We start from the raw sequence: 19,553 nt of genomic DNA on the forward strand, positions 1-19,553 counted from the left end.
CACATATAGCAATGCAACATATTTTATGTTCAATGATATTGCTTTCTAAACTAATTGCACTATAAAAGGAAAATAAAATGTTCCTCTGCTTTTGAAAATAGTAACTTTCAAACACTTTTTCTTTTGTTGTGGGTACATTTTGACAGAACACATAATCAGATTTATAAATACAAGGAACAGATGTGCAATTCCTCACAAATTATGTATCTATCAAAAATGCTGTATATGTAACCTTCAAAGAAAATGTATATTGCCAGTTACCTGGTTCTTAGAAGGTGAGCTAAAATCAATTAGTTTACAAACATCAACAGGTAGTACATTCTGCCTCAAGGATGAAGTATCCTGAGAAGAGCATTCCTGGTTCTGTACCTTTATCATGTTGTCCATTTGTCTAGAAACAAAGATTAAATTTATTCAACAGCAAGTACTAATTAATGACATAATGATAATAAGTTTCTTAAACTTATAAAAACAAACATTAATATCTCTCCCTCCAAATACACTGGACAAAACTGTTGTATAGTTAAGCTTGTGGTAGCAATTATCATAATCACCACTAGTGTTTCAAGTTTTCAGGAAAGGACAGCATTCAAGACTGTTGTACACAATGCATATAGTGAAGAATTAAGTATAGTCGATGCTACAACATATTTTGAAATGGCAGCTACACTGGCCTTTCAACAAAGTACTCTATCCAAGTATTCAAAAATAGCAATGAGATAACAAATGCATACTTTCACTAGCACATGACACACGCCTAAGACCTAATGAAAGCTTTTACGTCTTATGCTCACATAACATTTTTATCATAACTTTGTAAGGCATTTTGACTTCACAACATAATAAAGTTTTACACTAGGAACATACACTATTAATGACAAGAAGCTCAAGACCAAGTGCCTCCTTGAAACACAAAAGACACCACCATGGAATTGTTAAAGTGAAGTCTTATGATTTTCCCCTTAATACGCCTAGACCATGAGGCATTGCCCTTTGAAGAGCAAAAATGACTAAAACAGTGAAAGGAAGCCTCATCATACATGCATAGACCTTGTAATTCCTGACTGTTGGTATATGACTTCATCCCTTAAGCAAGGTATTCATCAAGCAATGGATATTTGAACAAGATAGCAGTAGAGGAACCTATATCTTCATAGTGTTCCAACTTAACAACCCCTTGAGATTGAAGAATGATACTGACTAAGGAAACTGGGAAATCCAGTAAATCAATGTTTATGATCCCTTGGTTGCATAAAAATCATTAAATGTATCTAATGTACTCTCATCTCGAAGGCATGAGGAATTTGAGTGATGCCAACATTCTCAAGAGAGGAAGAATAATCTGTACAGTGGAAGGAAGAGAGAAAAGCAAGACTTGGGCTTCCTTTTCAATAACATGGAGCCAAATAGGAGTCAGTCAAGCATGACTGATAGATGAGACAAAAAATAAAAATTGTACTGGAATAAATGTTTCATCTCAAGAGCAAAGCCTACCTTGCCATTTCTGAAAGTAGAATCAGTAATTTGGTGTTCTGGCTATTGATGAGATGGTGCCAGCAGCAGCCAGTCATTAATGTAATGGTGTGTGTAGTGTGCAATGGAATGGATGGAGATGACAAGAAAAAAACTTATACGACTTGGTAGAACCCATGTATAGCTGATACTGGTCTGAGGGTAAAAGCCCAGAGCTGTAGTACACCCACTCTTGTGCATTAAATTACTGACAATGGTGGAACACCACCACTATGGTAATGTGCCAGGAAGAGTCAACTACCTCAAACTTGGATGTCCACAATCCCACCAAAAAAGATCAATTCAGATTGAGAAATAAGTATCTTATGGATCTTTTGAAATCTAGGCACGAATATAGACAGAAAAGACAGAGGAGTAAGCACCAATCTCCCACTGCCTTAGGCCAAACAACTGATGGGAATAAAAGTTTGGAAGAACTAGAATGACTGATTACCCAAAGATCAATGAAACTAAGGATCTATGGGAGATGGAAACCCTATAAATTGGATGAATAATAGTGGTGAAGATACAAACTGAATGACTAATTTTGACTCAAGGACCTACAGTGCTTCTAGATTGATGATTAAGGTTACTAAATGTTCAGAAGTTCTCAGAGCTAAGCTCCCACAGAACCTAAAGGCATACGATAATCACCAACACCATTGGTGACAATACAACCAAGCAGCAGAACTTTATGGTATGGACAGAATCTATTCTGGGTACCAGTGTACCCAGGAACTGAAGTCAGGTGATCAAAAACCCACAAAAAGGGGTGGAACTAAACCCCCCCTGTAGGAACCAATAAAATTCAAGATGCTAAAAGCAACAGAAATGAATGTAGAAGCTAACCACTGAACCAATATGCATGCTAACAATGGTTACAGCTTGTCATCACTAAAATTTGTGTTTCCAAGAGTTTTCCAATAAAGTAAAGTGAAAGGAAAACAAAACATTGGATTTTAGAATTGTAACTCTGTAGACTTTTCCTGTCCCATCAGGGAACATAGGTTTATTCAGGTTAACTACAAACTACACCTTAGAACCCCAAAATTCAAGAAGCAGATGCATTTTTTTAAAAGTCAGGAAATGCTTCTACCTAGCGACTGTAGACTAAATTACAAAGTAACAAAAATCGTGTCTGATAAGGCATAAAAGTACATTTACATAACTGAAAAGTACACCTTCCTTCACAAATTACAATGTATATGGATGAAGAGAAAAATTAAATATCTCCTCCCAGACATTTCAGCCATCAAATATGGTGCAGGCTCAGAAGCAACTGGAGAAAGACTTAAAATATCACACTCTTGAAGTGCTAATTGAAGGAAACAACTCAAATACAGCTTATCCCAAAGTGACCTTTTACTTTTATATCATTTAAAGAGTATTTGGCCATGTAATTTTGTTTTTTTAGAGTAAAGTATTATTGGGGCTATCCATTGTGTCCACTACAGGGAATTGAACCACAAATTCTAGCATTGCAACTCCGTTATCTCACCATTGACCCACAAGGTGACTGAAAAGCCAACAGACTAAAAGAAGATGTATGAAAAAGTGAATCTAAATTCTCTTCAAAATGTAGATCACCCTCAACAGCAGCCTCAGAGCCTGTGAAAGAACACCATCTCACTATGTCTCCATCTCACTACAAATAAGATCACTGACAGTCTCAACTGAGATTTATCAATATACAAAAACTTTCAGTAATTTATTCATGATTTTCTTTCTTTCATTTCATTATTGACCTATTTGGTAAACACTTTTTTGGTAAAAACTCTACCTCAAGGAACCAAAAAACAGATGAACTCTTTCAGTGCCAGGGGCAAAAAATGTATGTCACTGTCTATAATGCTGCTAATCAAGTTTGGAATTTTTATACTTCTAGGAAGGAGGTATTCCCTTGAAACTTCCCAGAGTTTACCAGTCTCAAGTTTCTGGTAAGTAATAAAATATTAAAATATGCATTTTTTTGTTTTTCAATATATCTAAAAATAAACATGTACTGGGAAAGTTGGTTATTTATACATGTTTTACCAACATGATTTACTTGCTCCAAAGAGCAATATAAGGTATAATTTCACACTGAATATTAAAATATAAAAAAGAAAAGTAAACAAAAAATACTCACAGCAGCAAATAAACATATTTAGTTAGTTAAGATATCAAACTTAACTTTTAACATCTTTCTATCAGGGATAGATTTAATAGTCAGCAATAGCTGGCTGGGCCCTCTTTAGACCACTTGATGTATAATATTGGTATGAATAAAGCCCACAGGGCCTTCTCTTTCTTTTTATCTGACTAGGCATTTAGGCTTGAATTTGCCCATTTCTACTATAAATAAAGCTCAATAACATTCTTATGCATAATATTTTTACACAATCACCTAAATTCTGTGACAAAACACTGGAAATTGTAAAAATAACTTAAAATATTGAAAAAGTATGACAACTTTTAACACAAGTGCAGTAGAACCTTGATTAATGGGCTACTGTGTCATTAAGGGCAGACCTTTTCAGTCTCTCTTGCAATAATGGGCATCTTGATATATTGGATTAAGAGCAGTGTCATCAGCCTTGTTTTCTATACAGGTACACAATAAAGCCTATAATGTATACCACAAATGCTAAATATCCCAGAAAGATGACAAATATTCAAAAAACTTACGTTTATTGAATTGGCTTTGAACCTCACACTGTAATAAACATTTTCATAGATTAAAAGTGCAATCTTATTACTCTGGGGAATTTTCATTGTAAACACTGTAGGATACATAAGCTGATAAGTTCTACATTGTGTTCTCGGAGAAGGGATCAAGTCAGCTTATCTCTGTGGATGTTCTTTATTGCTCTTGAGAGTATCATATTACAGTCTTAAATGCACAATCTGATGACACAAGTGGAGATTTGCCATTTTATATCAGTAGATTTCTACTTCAGTCAGATAGTCAAATTAAAACAAAAAATAAATGCGAAATGTTTAGCAGTTCAAACTCTGAAAAGTACTTCAAATTTTGTGATCAAAAATAAGAAAAAAAGGGCACAGTTAGCCTAACCCTGAGACCTCTTGTTAACAATGCTCAATGCCATGGTAATGTGCAACTCATGAACACCTGTGTCCTGCATACAACAAACAAAATGGGGGACTTAAAATTCAGAAATTTAGTACAGTCAATGTGGAGTCCAGCTTTGCATAACTCATTTTTTATATCAAGGGTACCTTGCTATAGACGATATTGAGAAGCAGTTGGAAGAGTGCCCTTAACATTTCTATTATGGACTGGGCAGTATCTACTAAGCTCATAACTACAAATGTATCCATCAAAGTAACTGTACCATAATTACTAAAAATGCATACAAATCTTTAAAACTGTTGCAGATTATTATTAAACCTTAAAAGGATATTACACACAAAATATCAGCTTCGAAGTATTAAGATATTTTTATTAAAGATTTGCTCTTACATTTATTCTTTATCTAAAATTTGTGAAGTTTCATTTGCATAATTTCTATACCCTTCTAGATAATCATGAAATGTATTTTGGATAAAACTTTATATTTAATGTGTTAATTTATCAATATTAACTCTATATGGTGTTGATCAATTTGATTAACCTCGTAACCATCATAAAAATGAGGAAATAAATCTAAAGTACCTCTTTTTATTTTCTTCAAGAATAACTGCAAATTGTATCAGAAAATCATAAATATTAATTTTAAATAGGTTAATTCTCATAACAGTATATTTATATTTAATTTTTTATTGACCTATGAACCATGTCTGACTAGATACACCTGACACAAGCTGAAAGTTATGTTTCGCATGTGTAGCTCATGTTACCTTGTTAAATAGCACAAGTACAAGCTGCTTGCTACTACTTCTTATGAATATTTTTTTATTTTTCTTTCATTATTTTACCTAATAAGTTTATATTTTTATTATTTTAGTAACTTTTATAATAATAAATTTATATCCTCGTAATTAAATACTAAATAAGCTTTTTTTACCTAATAAGTTTATATTTTTATTATTTTAGTAACTTTTATAATAATACATTTATATCCTCATAATTAAATACTAAATAAGCTATTCATAAAACTTTATCTGTTATTTCCTCTAGTCTAACAATATACTTGTTCCTCAAAACTGTATAACCAAATTAAAAGCTGCAATGTGAAAACTAAAATGTATAGTATTGTTACGCTGATCACAAAGTTTCATAGTTTATACTTCACTCCTTTTTACACTTATTATCTGTAGTAATTATGTCAGGAGTCAAATTAGAAACTATGCAAAGCAAAATGATAGCATTGTCTTTCTTTTATCAGTATAGAACACTACGTTCTAAAGTAAAATTCTTGAGTTTCTTCCAATCTTCACACAACTATTTCCTATGTTTATCTACTGTTAGCAGCTGAAGTAGAAACCTGCTGAATATGAAGCACTGAATCACCACTCCTTATGTTGTTTGACACTGTCAATATCAAATAAACTTGTGCTGCATAATTCCTTGAACTCTCAATGGTTTGAAAACACAATGGTGTAGGATTAATTAATACGTTGACAAATTAATGGTTTCAACAACAACCTTCTAAAGTATTATAAAATGTTTATGTTTTGACTTTGTAGAAAGTACTTATGCAGATCTAACAAAATGGTAAATAGGTTTATCTTACAGAACTATTAACATTCCAGCTCTGAGAACAAAGTATGGTGGAATTTGCTAGCTTCTTTACAGTAAAGTGGTTGCAACAAGAAATCTCAAAAGTACTTAATAACAGTGAAATAAATTAGTTATGATACACAGTTGTATCTGACCCAATAAGCTTAAGTATGTGGATGCTCAGAATTTAGTGTTGGTATAGGTGTAAATATGGGTAAGTGCTTATAAACATCCTATTTCCCATATTATCATGATTACACAGAAACCAATAAATGTATAATTTCCAGCAATATAGATATTACTCATTTTTGATTAGGCTAGATTTCTTGGCTTAGGTTTCTTGATTCTAACTTTAAAAACAAATTTTACCAGTGAACTGCAAGTCCAACCAGGTGTTTATGAAGTATTACCTTGAAGCAAATAAACTTGGCTACCATACATATGTGAATGTGCACATATATTTTAATATTATTTTCTAATAAATACTAAAATGTCAGTTATATTTCTTCAAACACAGAACAGTAAATAAAAAGTATTTGGAAAAATCTTTGTTTGCACTTATGAACCATATTTGTTAAGCCTCATCAAAACTCACATGTGAAGACAAAAATAATTTTTGCAGGCTTTATATAAGTATTTCAAAACACAAAAAATTATAAATTACTATACCAATACCCCACAAATCCACTGCAATTTATCAGGCTTATTAACTAAATTGTATCTGAGTATAAAAAATATAACTTCTATTCACAAAATAGCCCTGATCATAATGCTTCAAACTTTCCAATGATATAAGAGCTTTTCTCTCAACCATAACTTACAAAAAGTGACAAAATTATGTAAAACAAATACACAGCTTTTGATTGGTTATAAAGTATATGTATAAAAAAGCAGGTGTAGGTAAATAAGTCTTGTCAAATGATGAAGTGGTGAATGGAGTTAATATGGTGGATTTGTTAAATATTATCATGGTATCTCAGCAAATAGAAAAGTTAGGAGATTCTTATTTTATATTCTCACTTGCCAATATTGGACATTGAAGATTTTAGTTGTGGAAAACCAGACAATGTATTGTGGGTGTCATAAAAGGTAATATGACCAAGCTTAGAAGGCTATCATGTGATACACATAAATCAATATTCAGACTTAATTTTATTTAATATTTACTTTCAAGTAAAGAAACTAACTAATATATAATATTAAAATCTGAATTATAATCTACAACTTGAAGCTAAACTTACTGAAATAACCTATAAAATAATAGTTCAATAAAGTGTTAAATACAAGTCTACATCACATATCTGACCCCTACCTGTCTCAGCAGAGTTAATGTTAGGGCTCTACTGTACATATTATAGTATAAAAGTTCAAACTATTTTTTTAATATATTTCAGTTAAATCCCCTTGAAAACTAACTTCAAATATAAACACTGCAACAACATGTTGCTCTAAATGTTTTACTTAAATTTGTAGATGATAATAACCTTTTCACAATGGATCTTTGGCCAAAGGCCATGTCATAGCATTTCTTGAGTTGCATTCAAAATTTTATTGAACTACTATCTTATGAATTTATGTCAATAAGTTTGAAATCAAATTGTAAATTATAATTCAAACTTTAGTATTATATATGAATTTATTTCTTAATTTAAAAGTAAATATTAAAAGAAAACACCTAAATACAGATTTTAGTGAGTCATGTGGTACACTGGGGGCAGCACTATTTAAAATTAGATGTTTGTGATGTTAAACTACTTAGTCTACAGTTTCATACAAATTAGGAACTCAAATTACTAATATTAACAAGCTAGAATATAAAATAAGAACCTTATATTTTTTTAATTTTGCTGAGATATGGCTTACGTACTGAATCAAACACAGTGGCCCCGTTCAACTCTTTCCATTTTCGAAAACGGTCCTTATTGACATGTGAATAACCAATTGACAGCTTATAATGATCCCATAGTGGCTGTTTCAGCCATTTTAATCTGTAAACAGACTACCACATTCCTTCAAATCAATATTTCAAGAATAAGTTGTGACTTTGGTTTGTTTGAAGTTTCATATTTTTTTAAAATCTAAATACATCTTAGTTACTTAGCTTAAGAAATTAGTCTAATTCTGTGGTACCGGTATACTTATTTATTATTTGTTGGTTATTCAAGTGTATATTTAAAACCTAAAAAAATATTTTTTGTTTGATATCCTCCACATGAAAAATTTTAAATTTTAAACAGAAATCAAGTTCAAAGGTTGCAGTGAGAAGAGATAATTGTTTGCTTTATTTATTGATTTATTGTTTTATACTCAAGAAAACTTAAGTTTAATAATTTATTTCTAAATAGTAATAACCTATATACATGTACAATGCATAACAATTGAAATTGTACAGTACATTACAAAATACTAGTCTACTAAAACACAGCCAAGACAGGGAAGACTAGGTCAATTTTATATTATTGAATATGTAGCATGAGTGCACTTGTACCATGTTAATGCAAGTTATGTTATGTTAGTAAGGCATGACTGGAAAATCAATATAATAAAAAATAAATATAAATATATAGCATTATGACACTTAAGCTAACAAACATTTGTATCTTTGTGCTATGATATGCAGCCATTCTAGCACAAAAAAAAGCATAATTTATATTTATTTTATAATTTCTTTTATGATGGTCATGAAATTGGTCAAATAACAGACCTCAAGTAGTTAGAGTATACAAAATAACATAAAATAAATAGTCTCACTGAAAACAAACTTCTGAAATGTAATTAGGTTTTAGAGATTTTTGGGACATAGAATAGTTTTTTAATCATAACATGAAGTCACTTTGCACTCAGACTAGTAGTGAAACAGACTCAATATTTTCACAAAAAACTTTTAGTAAAAATATTTCAATAAAAATCTGATTTTTTGTGTACAAAAAACTTGTAATCTTTACTAAAAGTCAACCAAATGTTGTGAACATACACATGCTGTATCAGAAGTTATAGTGCAAATACTAAACATGTTCAAGTGTGTAGATAAACTCGTGCATTTTATACCAAGCCCAATGCAAAAGATTTAAGTTTAAGTTTCAGTTCTTGGTTTTGACATCCCCTGAAAAAGTAGACTTGTACATTAAAAAAAAAATATATATATATATGTATATTCATGATTTGAAACAAATATCAGTGTCATATATGTTTTACTGACCTTTCTGGGTTTTCAGTTTCATCACTATTCTTCAAAGATTTCCAGGCTAGAAAGAGTAATTATTTAAAAATTATTTTAAGCAAGTATCACTATTACTTCTAGGTTCAACAAATGTCTGATGTAATACTTAAAAATTCAGTTTTGTGAAAAGACTTACTCCATTTTTTCATACTTCTGTAACACTGCACACCCAAGTTACAATTAAAATAAAGAATGCTAAATTACAACACAAATGAGATACGGATTATACAAAACTAATTATAAAAATAACAATTCTCTTAAATTTTTTTACAAATTTTTAATTCTTAAAAATTTAGAAGATGTGAATATTTGGCAATTTGACAAAATTTGTTAAAAACTGAGTAATCAACTTGCATTAAAATAACTTATCATTTGTCAAAAAAAAAAACATTACCTTTAACACAACTGCCAAGAATTGTAGATAATTATCATCTATTAGGGACATCAGGATATATAAATGGTTATTGTTTTATTCTGTATCCTAACTGGTTTAAAATTCTTTCTTTTGTTTCTTACTTTATTCTAATTCTTGCTTGTTTGTTTACCCAGTCAGATGTCATTCACTGACACTTCACAGAAATATATGTTTGCTCATTTGGCCTTGCCATATATGGCAAATAATGGATACAAAAGTTTGGAACCTTACAAGTAAAACAGCACAAGAAAAATATATACAGGGTGTTCGAAAAGTCACTGTGCACTGAAATATTTATTAACATACATGTTTCAATATAGAATACAGGAGGTAAATATGAATGACAATTATAAACTATGTTGGAAGTGACCCCTGTTGGCATCAATACAGGCTTGGATTATTCTTATTTTGTTTCTAAACACCACTATCAGTTGCTGGCTTGAAATTGACTGAATAGACATATGCTTACGAAACTGTATAGTGACTTTCCAAACACCCTGTATAAACAAAATATGTACAAAGATTTACATCCTGTGTGATTCTTAACATATGAATCAAAGCAGTTATCTTTACATGTCAGTTCATCTGAATTATTCTATATGTGTTATTCTGAAACAGAGGACTGATTTAATAAACTATTCAGCTGATAATGCATGAGTGAATAATCAAGTTTCAACACAAAGGAAAATATAGGTTTCATTAATCCTATCATTTATGTCAGTTTCTCAACATGACATTGACAGTTATTAAACAACTGAACAGTTGAAAACTGGTTCAAACATGCTAACCCAGGGGTTCCCAACCTTTTGGCACTCGTGACCCCTTACCTAAAAGTTTGAAACCCATGTGACCCCCTACTTAGGGCTTACTATCAGCAGCTTAATTTTTCTTTTATTTTCTGTGAAGGAGAGGGAAAGAAACATCTAAAAAAATATTTAAAAATTCTGTAATTATTTATTAGCAAATTAAATCACATTGGTCCAACCTGAATTCACAAAAAGAACATATATTTCTTAAAATAATATTAACATAGGTTTGAACAGCTATCCAACCCAGCTAGTGAGATGCCTGATGTTGCATTTCAGCAGCAAGCTTTGAAATTCGTGGCCGAGCATTTGTTAGAGCCAGTCTCATGTCATCTCCAACATCCAATCTGTTCCTATTCTTTGTTTTTATATTGACAAGAGTGGAAAATCCTTCCCTCACACAAGTAGGTAGAAGCAAATGGAACAAGGACACGTAAAGCTATCATGCTGACTTTGGAGTATGACTGATACATAGTGCACCAGAACTGAGTCACGGATTTCACCTTGAAGAGATCACGAGCTGAAGAGTCGTTCCTTAGATCCAGAAATTCATCTTGGATATCATCTGGGATGCTAGATACATCAAGTTCAATACAAAATGGGTTCCTTACCAGGGCCTCCTGTTCCTGTGATAGCTCAGGAAAGTAACGCTTGACTTCCTTTTCTAGAGACTGAAGATGTTCGGTAATCTCATCCTTGAGGAACTGATCCAGTTGGATCTGAGACTCATCCGTCACTCCACAAAGTTTTTCAAACATAGCAATGTTTCCAAGATTGGTTTTCCGACGCCAGTTCTGCAGTTTGGAAACAAAGACCTAAGACTATCTTGAAAAAGGAGAACATGTGTTTCCCTTCCTTGAAGCTTCAAATTGAGGTTGTTCAGCTGGTCAGAAATGTCGGCTAGGTACGCAACCCTTTTATTCCATGCTTCATCTTCGAAGTGAGCTACAAGATCTTTCCTTTCTTGAGTCTCCAGGAATAGCTTTATTTCATCTTTCATTTCAAAGACATGATTAATAACGTTTCCTTTCGACAACCAACGTACTGCTGTGTAGAAGAGAAGGACTTCGTGGTCAGCATTCATGTCTTTGCATTGTTCTTTGAATAGGCAAGTGTCGAGTGCATGAGTCTTCACATAATTTACAATTTTGATTACAGATTCAAGCACTTCCTGCAGAGAGGCAGAGAGAGTCTTACTGGCGAGAGCATATCGGTGAATCATGCAGTGGATGCCCTTTGCTTGAGGTGCTAGCTTCTTCACTCTCGACTGGAATCCTGATTTCGATCCCAGCATAGCCGTTTAGCCATGGACACAACTCACCTCTACTGCTTACTTATCTCCTTGTTAAAATAAAATAAAAATGTTGAATAATGAACGCTTTGGCAACTTTAGATCTTACACTGACTACTTGTGGGGGGTGCAGGTAGAGTAATGATGGGGTAAGTATTGGGAGGGAAGGAAGCGTGGCCAGTCTCGCGATTCGTCATCCACCAATCAGCAACGGACATGTGACTCACGTGTCGACAGCAAGCACACACACACTTAATCACAGCTAAACAGACACACAAGCATACGTACATGCGCGTGCACTCACATACTCGCTACTCACTAGTACACATACATACATACAGTTGCAGACACATACACATTCACTCACAGGCACCCATAATATCACCTAATGACACTGAACTAACGTAGCACACGTTTTGCTTTGCACCGAAACAAAAAAAATGTAAGAGCATGAAAATGTAATTGATGAAATAAAATTAATGTTATCCCAAGATACTTCTAACAAGGATACACGACTCCCTTGCCAAGGATTTGCGACCCCCCTTGGGGTTCACAACCCACCGGTTGGGAACCCCTGTGCTAACCAATTCAAAACATTTCAAACCATGAAACCTGTTCCACCTGATACATTTCTATTGCAATATATAATTCCTTACAACACATTTTACTTTTGTACTCTGGCCTTTAAACATCTAAGTATAGCCACATTTACTTACTTGGGGGGGGGGAAGAGATTCTAACACTGTATTTTACATATTTTAATACATTCTCTGCAGATATATTTCTATTGTTAAGATAATCTCTTTTGGTTAAAATGTCCGATAACTAAACCAAAAAAAACCCTGGTTAATAAAAACAAGCACTAACATACCAGAGCTACAACCAGTCAGAAGTGGATCAAATTTCATATACAGAGAAAGCCTACCTAGAGCTGAGGCTTGTAAGGCCTAAAGAAGATAAATTATTAATACTGCTGTTACTGCTTTTAAGAACAAAATACATAAAATATAAACTTTTTTAAAAATAATGTAAAAATTTATATTACTAATTCTCTAAATACTAAGCGAGGTATTTTGTGGGCCATATTTCTTTCATTATTTGAATAAATAAAATCTTTTTTTCAATTACTTGATATATTTTGCCTCATGATTTCATCAAGAAATTACCATTATAAATGATAATTAACATCTTAGAAATAGCAGGTATGTGTAATGGTGAACTTCTGATAAAGACATAAGGAAAAAAACTGAACATTAAAAAAAAAATGTTTTATTTTAATGGAGTTTTCATAAATTAATCTCAGAAATAACATTAAGATGTTTCCAATAATCATCATATTTTGATAAATACAGAAAGAGGTGTAATGAGATAATTCTGATGTACTGAATAACACAAGCTCAGTTTAACAAGACAGACTTGTTACATATTTCCTACAACAGAAGGTGTTCTTGCAGCATGTTTCTGTAAAAGCTTTCACATTCAGTTGCTTCTCAGTTTTTTTAGTTTAACTTAATAACATTTAATTGCTGGTTTTGTCTTCAATAAAAAAAAACTGATCATTTCTATATTTACAAAACATTTTCTACACTATTAATTTTAAGTAAGAGTTATTCCTTATTATATTTTTATTAAAAGATCTTCAAAGCTATTAGTGAAGCAATTCACATGATTTTTCTCATCAATCAGTGTCTTGTGAAATTACATTACAAAAAGATTTATAATTTCTAACAAATCTTCCTTTATATCCTTGTACGGGTTTCTGCAAAAAAAGTATAATAACATTTGGACTGCATATACAGTGTTGTAATTTCTGTTAGCTACAAGGAATTGTGTTCAATAAAGCAGCAAATTGGTTGAAAACCACAAATCTAATGACTACACTTTGATATTACAAAGTGGTATATATCAAAAAACACTTTTGTTTTATTCTAACATTGTATGTTTTAATTCCATGTTGTTTCTTGTCCTTTATCAAAACATAGATAATAATTAATACTCAAAAATATTCAATTTTTAAATGTTCTATTAGGTTTGATGCTTTGCTCCATATGGAGATCAGGAATAATGTTATTTTGGTTACAAATTATAAAAAAACTAATTTTGAAAGGATGCAACAAGAATCACCTGTGTGAAATAGGTAATTTAATTATGTGAAGATAATATTTAAATGTAGAAAATTTTTAAGGATTCTCTTTTTTATATTTAAGATAAACACATTCCTTATAGAAAGAAAAAAGTGGCTGCAAGTAAAAATTCAGGTTGACTCACTAAAGGTATATTAGATAAAAATTAAAGTAAAGCATCACAAATTTAAGAAGTTTAAACTCACTGGTATGATGGGATATTTAGAAGATCAAGAAATTTAGTCAAAAAGGAAATTAGAGCATCATAAAGGATTTATGAAAAAAACAGCTGAAAATGTAAAAATTAACTGCAAGGATTTCTTTAAATACATTAAAGGTAAATAAAATGTTAGGAGGAGAGTAGAACCTTTGAGGATGATAGAAAATGGTTCATATCTGATGATTATGAGGTGGCTGGGTTATTAACTTCTGCTTTTTCTTCAGTTTTTACTAATGAAGACTTAAGTAATATTCATCACCTTAAACAGTTAATAGATGCAAACAAGATCAAACACAATAGTCATATTAACTTGAGCTTGCTAATAAAAATTTGAGAAATTTGTAGAACAATAAACAATAAGGGTTTTAAAGAAGCTAAATGATTGGGCATGTGAACCACTTGCTACTATTTTTTATAAGTTCTTGAATAGTGGGACAGGTGCCAAAGGATTAGAAGGTAGCTAATGTCACTCGTCTTTTCAAGAGAGGTAATAAAAATTGTCCCAGTAATTATAAGCCTATTAGTCTTACATCAGTTGTGAGAAAAGTTCTGGAAAGTCTGATAAGTCTTTTAACAAAATTTAGAATTTTATTGGATAGTGAAGATGGTTTCACTAAAGGAAAATCTTACCTTACAAATCTTTTTTACATTATTTAAAATGGTTAGTGCTTATGGAGATGAGTGTGTAAGGGTTTAGATTTGGTGTATCCAAATTTTCAGAAAACATTTAACAAAGTGCCACATATAAGGTTTATTAAAACAATTATATCTGTAAGTGTAGGAAATAATTAGTTAATTACATAGAAGTTTGAAGACAAATCTAAAGAGGTTATAATTTCATTGTATAGGTCAATGGCGAGGCCACATTTAGAATATTATGTTTAGTATTGAATGTCTTTCCTTAGGAAGGGCATTAAACTAGTGGAAAGGGTTACAAAATGATGATTGTGCTGGAAGGTTTGTCATATGAGGAGAGCTTAAGATCTTTGGAACTTTTTTTTTTTAAACATCAGAGTTAGAGGGAATATGATTGAGATGTTTAAGACTGGAAAGGTAATTGTAAATGTCGATGTATAATCTTTTTTCATACTTAATGGCAATAACAGTAGACTGAGGCAGCACAAATATAAATTTTGGCTAGGTAAGAGTCCTAATTTTTATTTTCTAATATAGTCTATAGTCTCTGGAATGAGTTGCCTTTGGATGATGTGAAGACAATAAATTTAAGTGAATGTAAAAGAACAATAGATAACTAGTTGTTCCTAAACATTATGTCAATAACATCTTATAATTTTTTTTAAATAGTACTTTAAAATAAAACCAACTTGGTGTACAACAAAAATACAAATTGCTTTACAACTCATCTTTGAAACAGTAGTATCAATTAAAAGCTTTACATTACTAATGACTTGTAAAATATGCTCAAGCAATTTTATTACCAGCTATTGAAATAGTTAAGAAAAAAGTATGCTTGGTGAACAAGTAGCAAATTTTAGGTTTAAATGTTAAAATGCATTTCAAACAGTTGCTTGCCTCTGAAATACTAAAGTTGTCTTCATGAGTTACTGTCATGCAGTCAACAAGCATGTGGGTAATACCTGAATGTCCTCAATATAAATGCAATGCATGCAAAAGAATGGAAAGTTGACATTATGTGAAAAAAAAATATATACATTAAAAGCCAGGATTTTAATAACTTAATCAAACCAAAGATGTAGATATGCAAAGGCAGAGTAGAATCCAGAACCAGAAATACTCTAAGGAATAGATTCAAATGAAACAGATCAGTTTTCCAGAAAGAATGGATCTGAGCCATTCTTTTCAGCAGGGAATATTTTTTCTCTACACATTGCTTGATTCAATCAAAAGGGTATTCAGTCAGTGAGATAATTTGTTTACCTATAGAGCCAATGATAGAAACATGGGTGATGGATGTAAAGATAAGGAAATATTATATATGTTTTAAACCTGTGATGGAAAGTCCATGGTGGAGCATACCAGTCAATATGTATAATTGGACATGCTCTTCACAGCTAAGAAAGGCCAGTGAGTCATAAAACTGACAAAGATAGTGGATGCTCTTGGAATACAAAATAAAGACATTAGCTATTTTAAGGATGAGGCTCAACTACTTGAGGACAATCCAATGGACTAAAGAAAAATAAAAGACAATATTTTCTCTCATCTTAGTTGGAGATACAAGATTTTCAACAATAACAAATGTTCACCTCAGATATCTTAATGCTACATAGAGATATGTTGGTAAAGGGTGAGAGAGGTATTTGCCAAGGCATTAATAAAACCAAATGGTATCCAATTCCATTTTCACAGGACATCACCTTCTTATTTATGTATTTAATTTTCCATGAAGCACCACTTCTAAGAGTGGAACTGTATTCAAGATAAATACAGAGGAATTAATAGAAATACAGAAGCTCCTACTATAAGGTGAAATTGCACATTAGTCATAATTTGACAAACAGAAGAATAGGAAAATCCTAGCTGTAAGAAATGGAAAAGACTAGTTTTTCTTTTGTATATTCAGTCAAATTATTATTTCAACCCCAGACCCCATGTAACTGTTAACATGGGTGTTGGATGTTCTACACCTCAGGGGTATGAACTTAAGTTATATAAATGGATGTAATAGAAATCAATTCACTTGCTATAAATTACATCTGGCTTGAAGAATAACCACAGGTGACAAACACAATCCCAAAGCTGAAAGGATGTAATTATATGTCAAAAATGATTTTAGAAATGTCCTTTAATCCATCCATATGCTGGCCTGTAAGATGTCCTTTAATGGTTACTGACACTGGGAAGCCAAAGCTGCTGCAAAATAGAAAATGTGAAAAGATGCATCTCAATGTATCTCTGAAGTATGCAGACATATCAAAACAGAGAAGATGAGTCATCTGCTCAAAGCAATTCATTAGCAAGGATGGAGCAAGACTTATAGAGAAAGATTTGTTTTAAGATATAAATATCCTTTTCTGAGCCCATCTGAAATTTCTATCTGAGTAATATAGCAACAAAATGTGATGGCAAGACATAGAAAGCATTTTACAATAAATTTAAGTCCACACTAACAGAATCAAATTTAAATCTATTGTAAATTACATGGTATTGCATATTTACCGAGTTGTATAGAAAGTATTCTTCAGAATGAGAAACTAGATCCATCAGGTAGGTAACACCTCAGGCAGAAACTGCTTATCTTCTTCTGCAGCCTAAGTCTTTAAAAGGAAGGATATATGAAGATACAAGTATAGAACCTTCCCAAAATAGCATAAGAAGCATTAAAAGCATAATTATTAGATCTTGTCCTACTTGAAGATAAAAATAGAAGAAAATATTTTTTTAGTGAATGGAATAACAAACATTCTGTTAATGGCTCAAAATGGAGAAGTGAAACGTTTTAAGACAAAACCTAAAGTCCCACTGGGAATAGTGTCCACAAGCCTATGAGTACAACAATGAAAAGGCTTAAAAAAAGATCAGTAAAAATGGGGATGAGATAGAGATGTGACCTTTATGGTATCTATAGATGGCAACAAGGACAGCTCCATAGCCTCCAATAGAAAAGGTGAAGCAAAAATAAGAACTATTGACAAGCACATTCAACTTCCCAAAAGATCTAAATAGTTTGATATGAGGAGACTAGCCAATAAGAAAGGCACCTGTAAAAAGTGCAGATCTGTAGAATGTGGAGAAAAGGTGAACCTAAAGTAGTAAAATATTGATTGTTTTGAACCCAATGGTAACCAAGAGCAGCATAAACAGGAAACTTTGTCAAGATAAAGGTCACTAAGAAACGTGTTCACAGAAGAGTTGTTGCATGTGAGCACATGGGAAAAGAATGACATTATGAAGTTAAGCCATTATCTCCAAAGCAAAATGAATGTCTTTAGCAGTAGCTGTGGAAAGTAAATAGATGTGAACTTCTAACATCAAAACTTGTACTACCATAGGACTTTGTCAATCCAAAATCTCATATGCATAAAATACTGTGTTGATCCCAAACATGGGATATTCATATTCAAATGTATTCAAATACAGCTTTGCAAGTATTCATACTTGTGTTCAAATACTTTTATAAGTAAAATTAAAGTATTTGTATACACTAAATGATTTAATTTACAGAATATTTGATATTGTAAATGCCAACTTTTGTACTTTAACTTTTAGACTGCCATTATCATATCCACAGTACATTATCTACTCTTTCAGTACAGAAAACAAAGTAATGTAACACAACATTTGACAGAAGAAAACACTGGCTTTCTATTGGTTATAAATAGTATAGTACTGGATGTCATAGAGAACTATTAAAAATCTTGAAAGAAAGAATGTGACAAAAGGATATGGCAACAGTAGTCTAATTTTCTGTGTAAAGTCTATGTAACCAAACAAAACTGAAGGTTAAAAATTTATGATTTGCATATACAATGCTAACATTATAATGAGTAATTCACATCAAATTGTGTACTTCTTTGATTAATGTTAAATAACAGAGAAGAAGAAATCCCTAAAGAAATAGCAAAGTCACATTTCTCATACTAGGGGAAATTCAAGTTTGTTAAAAATATTACCTTATGAAATTAAGAACTCAAAACTAATATACTATTAAGAAATGAATTACAAAATATGAGTTTATGCTATACTAATTGGTATAATGTGAACAAAAAGTATTTTAATTAAATTTTGAATGCAACTTATTTAAAATATTATGACATGAGCAGTAAGAGTTAAATTGAGTCATTATTCTCCAACCACTTTAAATACTATTGTATCACATGGTTATTAAATCAGTCAAGTGAAGAGAGAGAATTTGAGATAACTACAAAACTGCCTTCAGTAGTACATGAACACTTCATACTTCCTACTGCTGGGTCTGGTCACATCAAGGAAAAGTGTAAATATTGTAAGAAGACTATTTAATTTGTTATTTTTATTCCCACACTATATTCATCCGTCCCTGGTATTGCAAAGTGTCAGCTAATGAGGTTTGCTCATTTGATCTTCTACCCATTCAAACACATATATTATGTCAGTAAATCATTTATAACTGTAATATGTATTTTGGGAATTCAGATAATTTTCTATACCCCTGAACATTATCCAAGGTCACTTTGCTATAGTGTGCTGAAGAATGGACTTCTGGGTTGCCCAAACCAATACATTTCACATACATACATACAATTGCCTTTGGGTGTTCCCTGGTCTTGAACAATGTAACATTGTAAGTAAAGTATCTAATATAGCTCAATGTTACTTTTATATTTTCAGGGAAAATGTCA

At 31.7% G+C, this 19,553-nt stretch overlaps 1 protein-coding gene across 4 annotated transcripts in view; it reads right to left on the reverse strand.

Annotated features, from left to right (window-relative positions):
- LOC143244620 (transforming acidic coiled-coil-containing protein 3-like) overlaps positions 1-19,553 on the reverse strand; it is a 102,252-nt gene that overhangs the window by 51,630 nt on the left and 31,069 nt on the right. For all 4 annotated transcript variants that reach the window (XM_076489637.1, XM_076489638.1, XM_076489639.1 and 1 more), the window contains exons 5-7: positions 12,779-12,854; positions 9,375-9,420; positions 262-391 (exon numbers count right to left, since the gene is read on the reverse strand). In XM_076489637.1, the coding sequence (XP_076345752.1) occupies positions 262-391; positions 9,375-9,420; positions 12,779-12,854 (252 nt within the window). The remainder of the gene's footprint in view (positions 1-261; positions 392-9,374; positions 9,421-12,778; positions 12,855-19,553) is intronic.

This window comes from Tachypleus tridentatus, chromosome 2 (genome assembly GCF_004210375.1).
Source record: "Tachypleus tridentatus isolate NWPU-2018 chromosome 2, ASM421037v1, whole genome shotgun sequence".
NCBI classification, from domain to species: domain Eukaryota; kingdom Metazoa; phylum Arthropoda; class Merostomata; order Xiphosura; family Limulidae; genus Tachypleus; species Tachypleus tridentatus.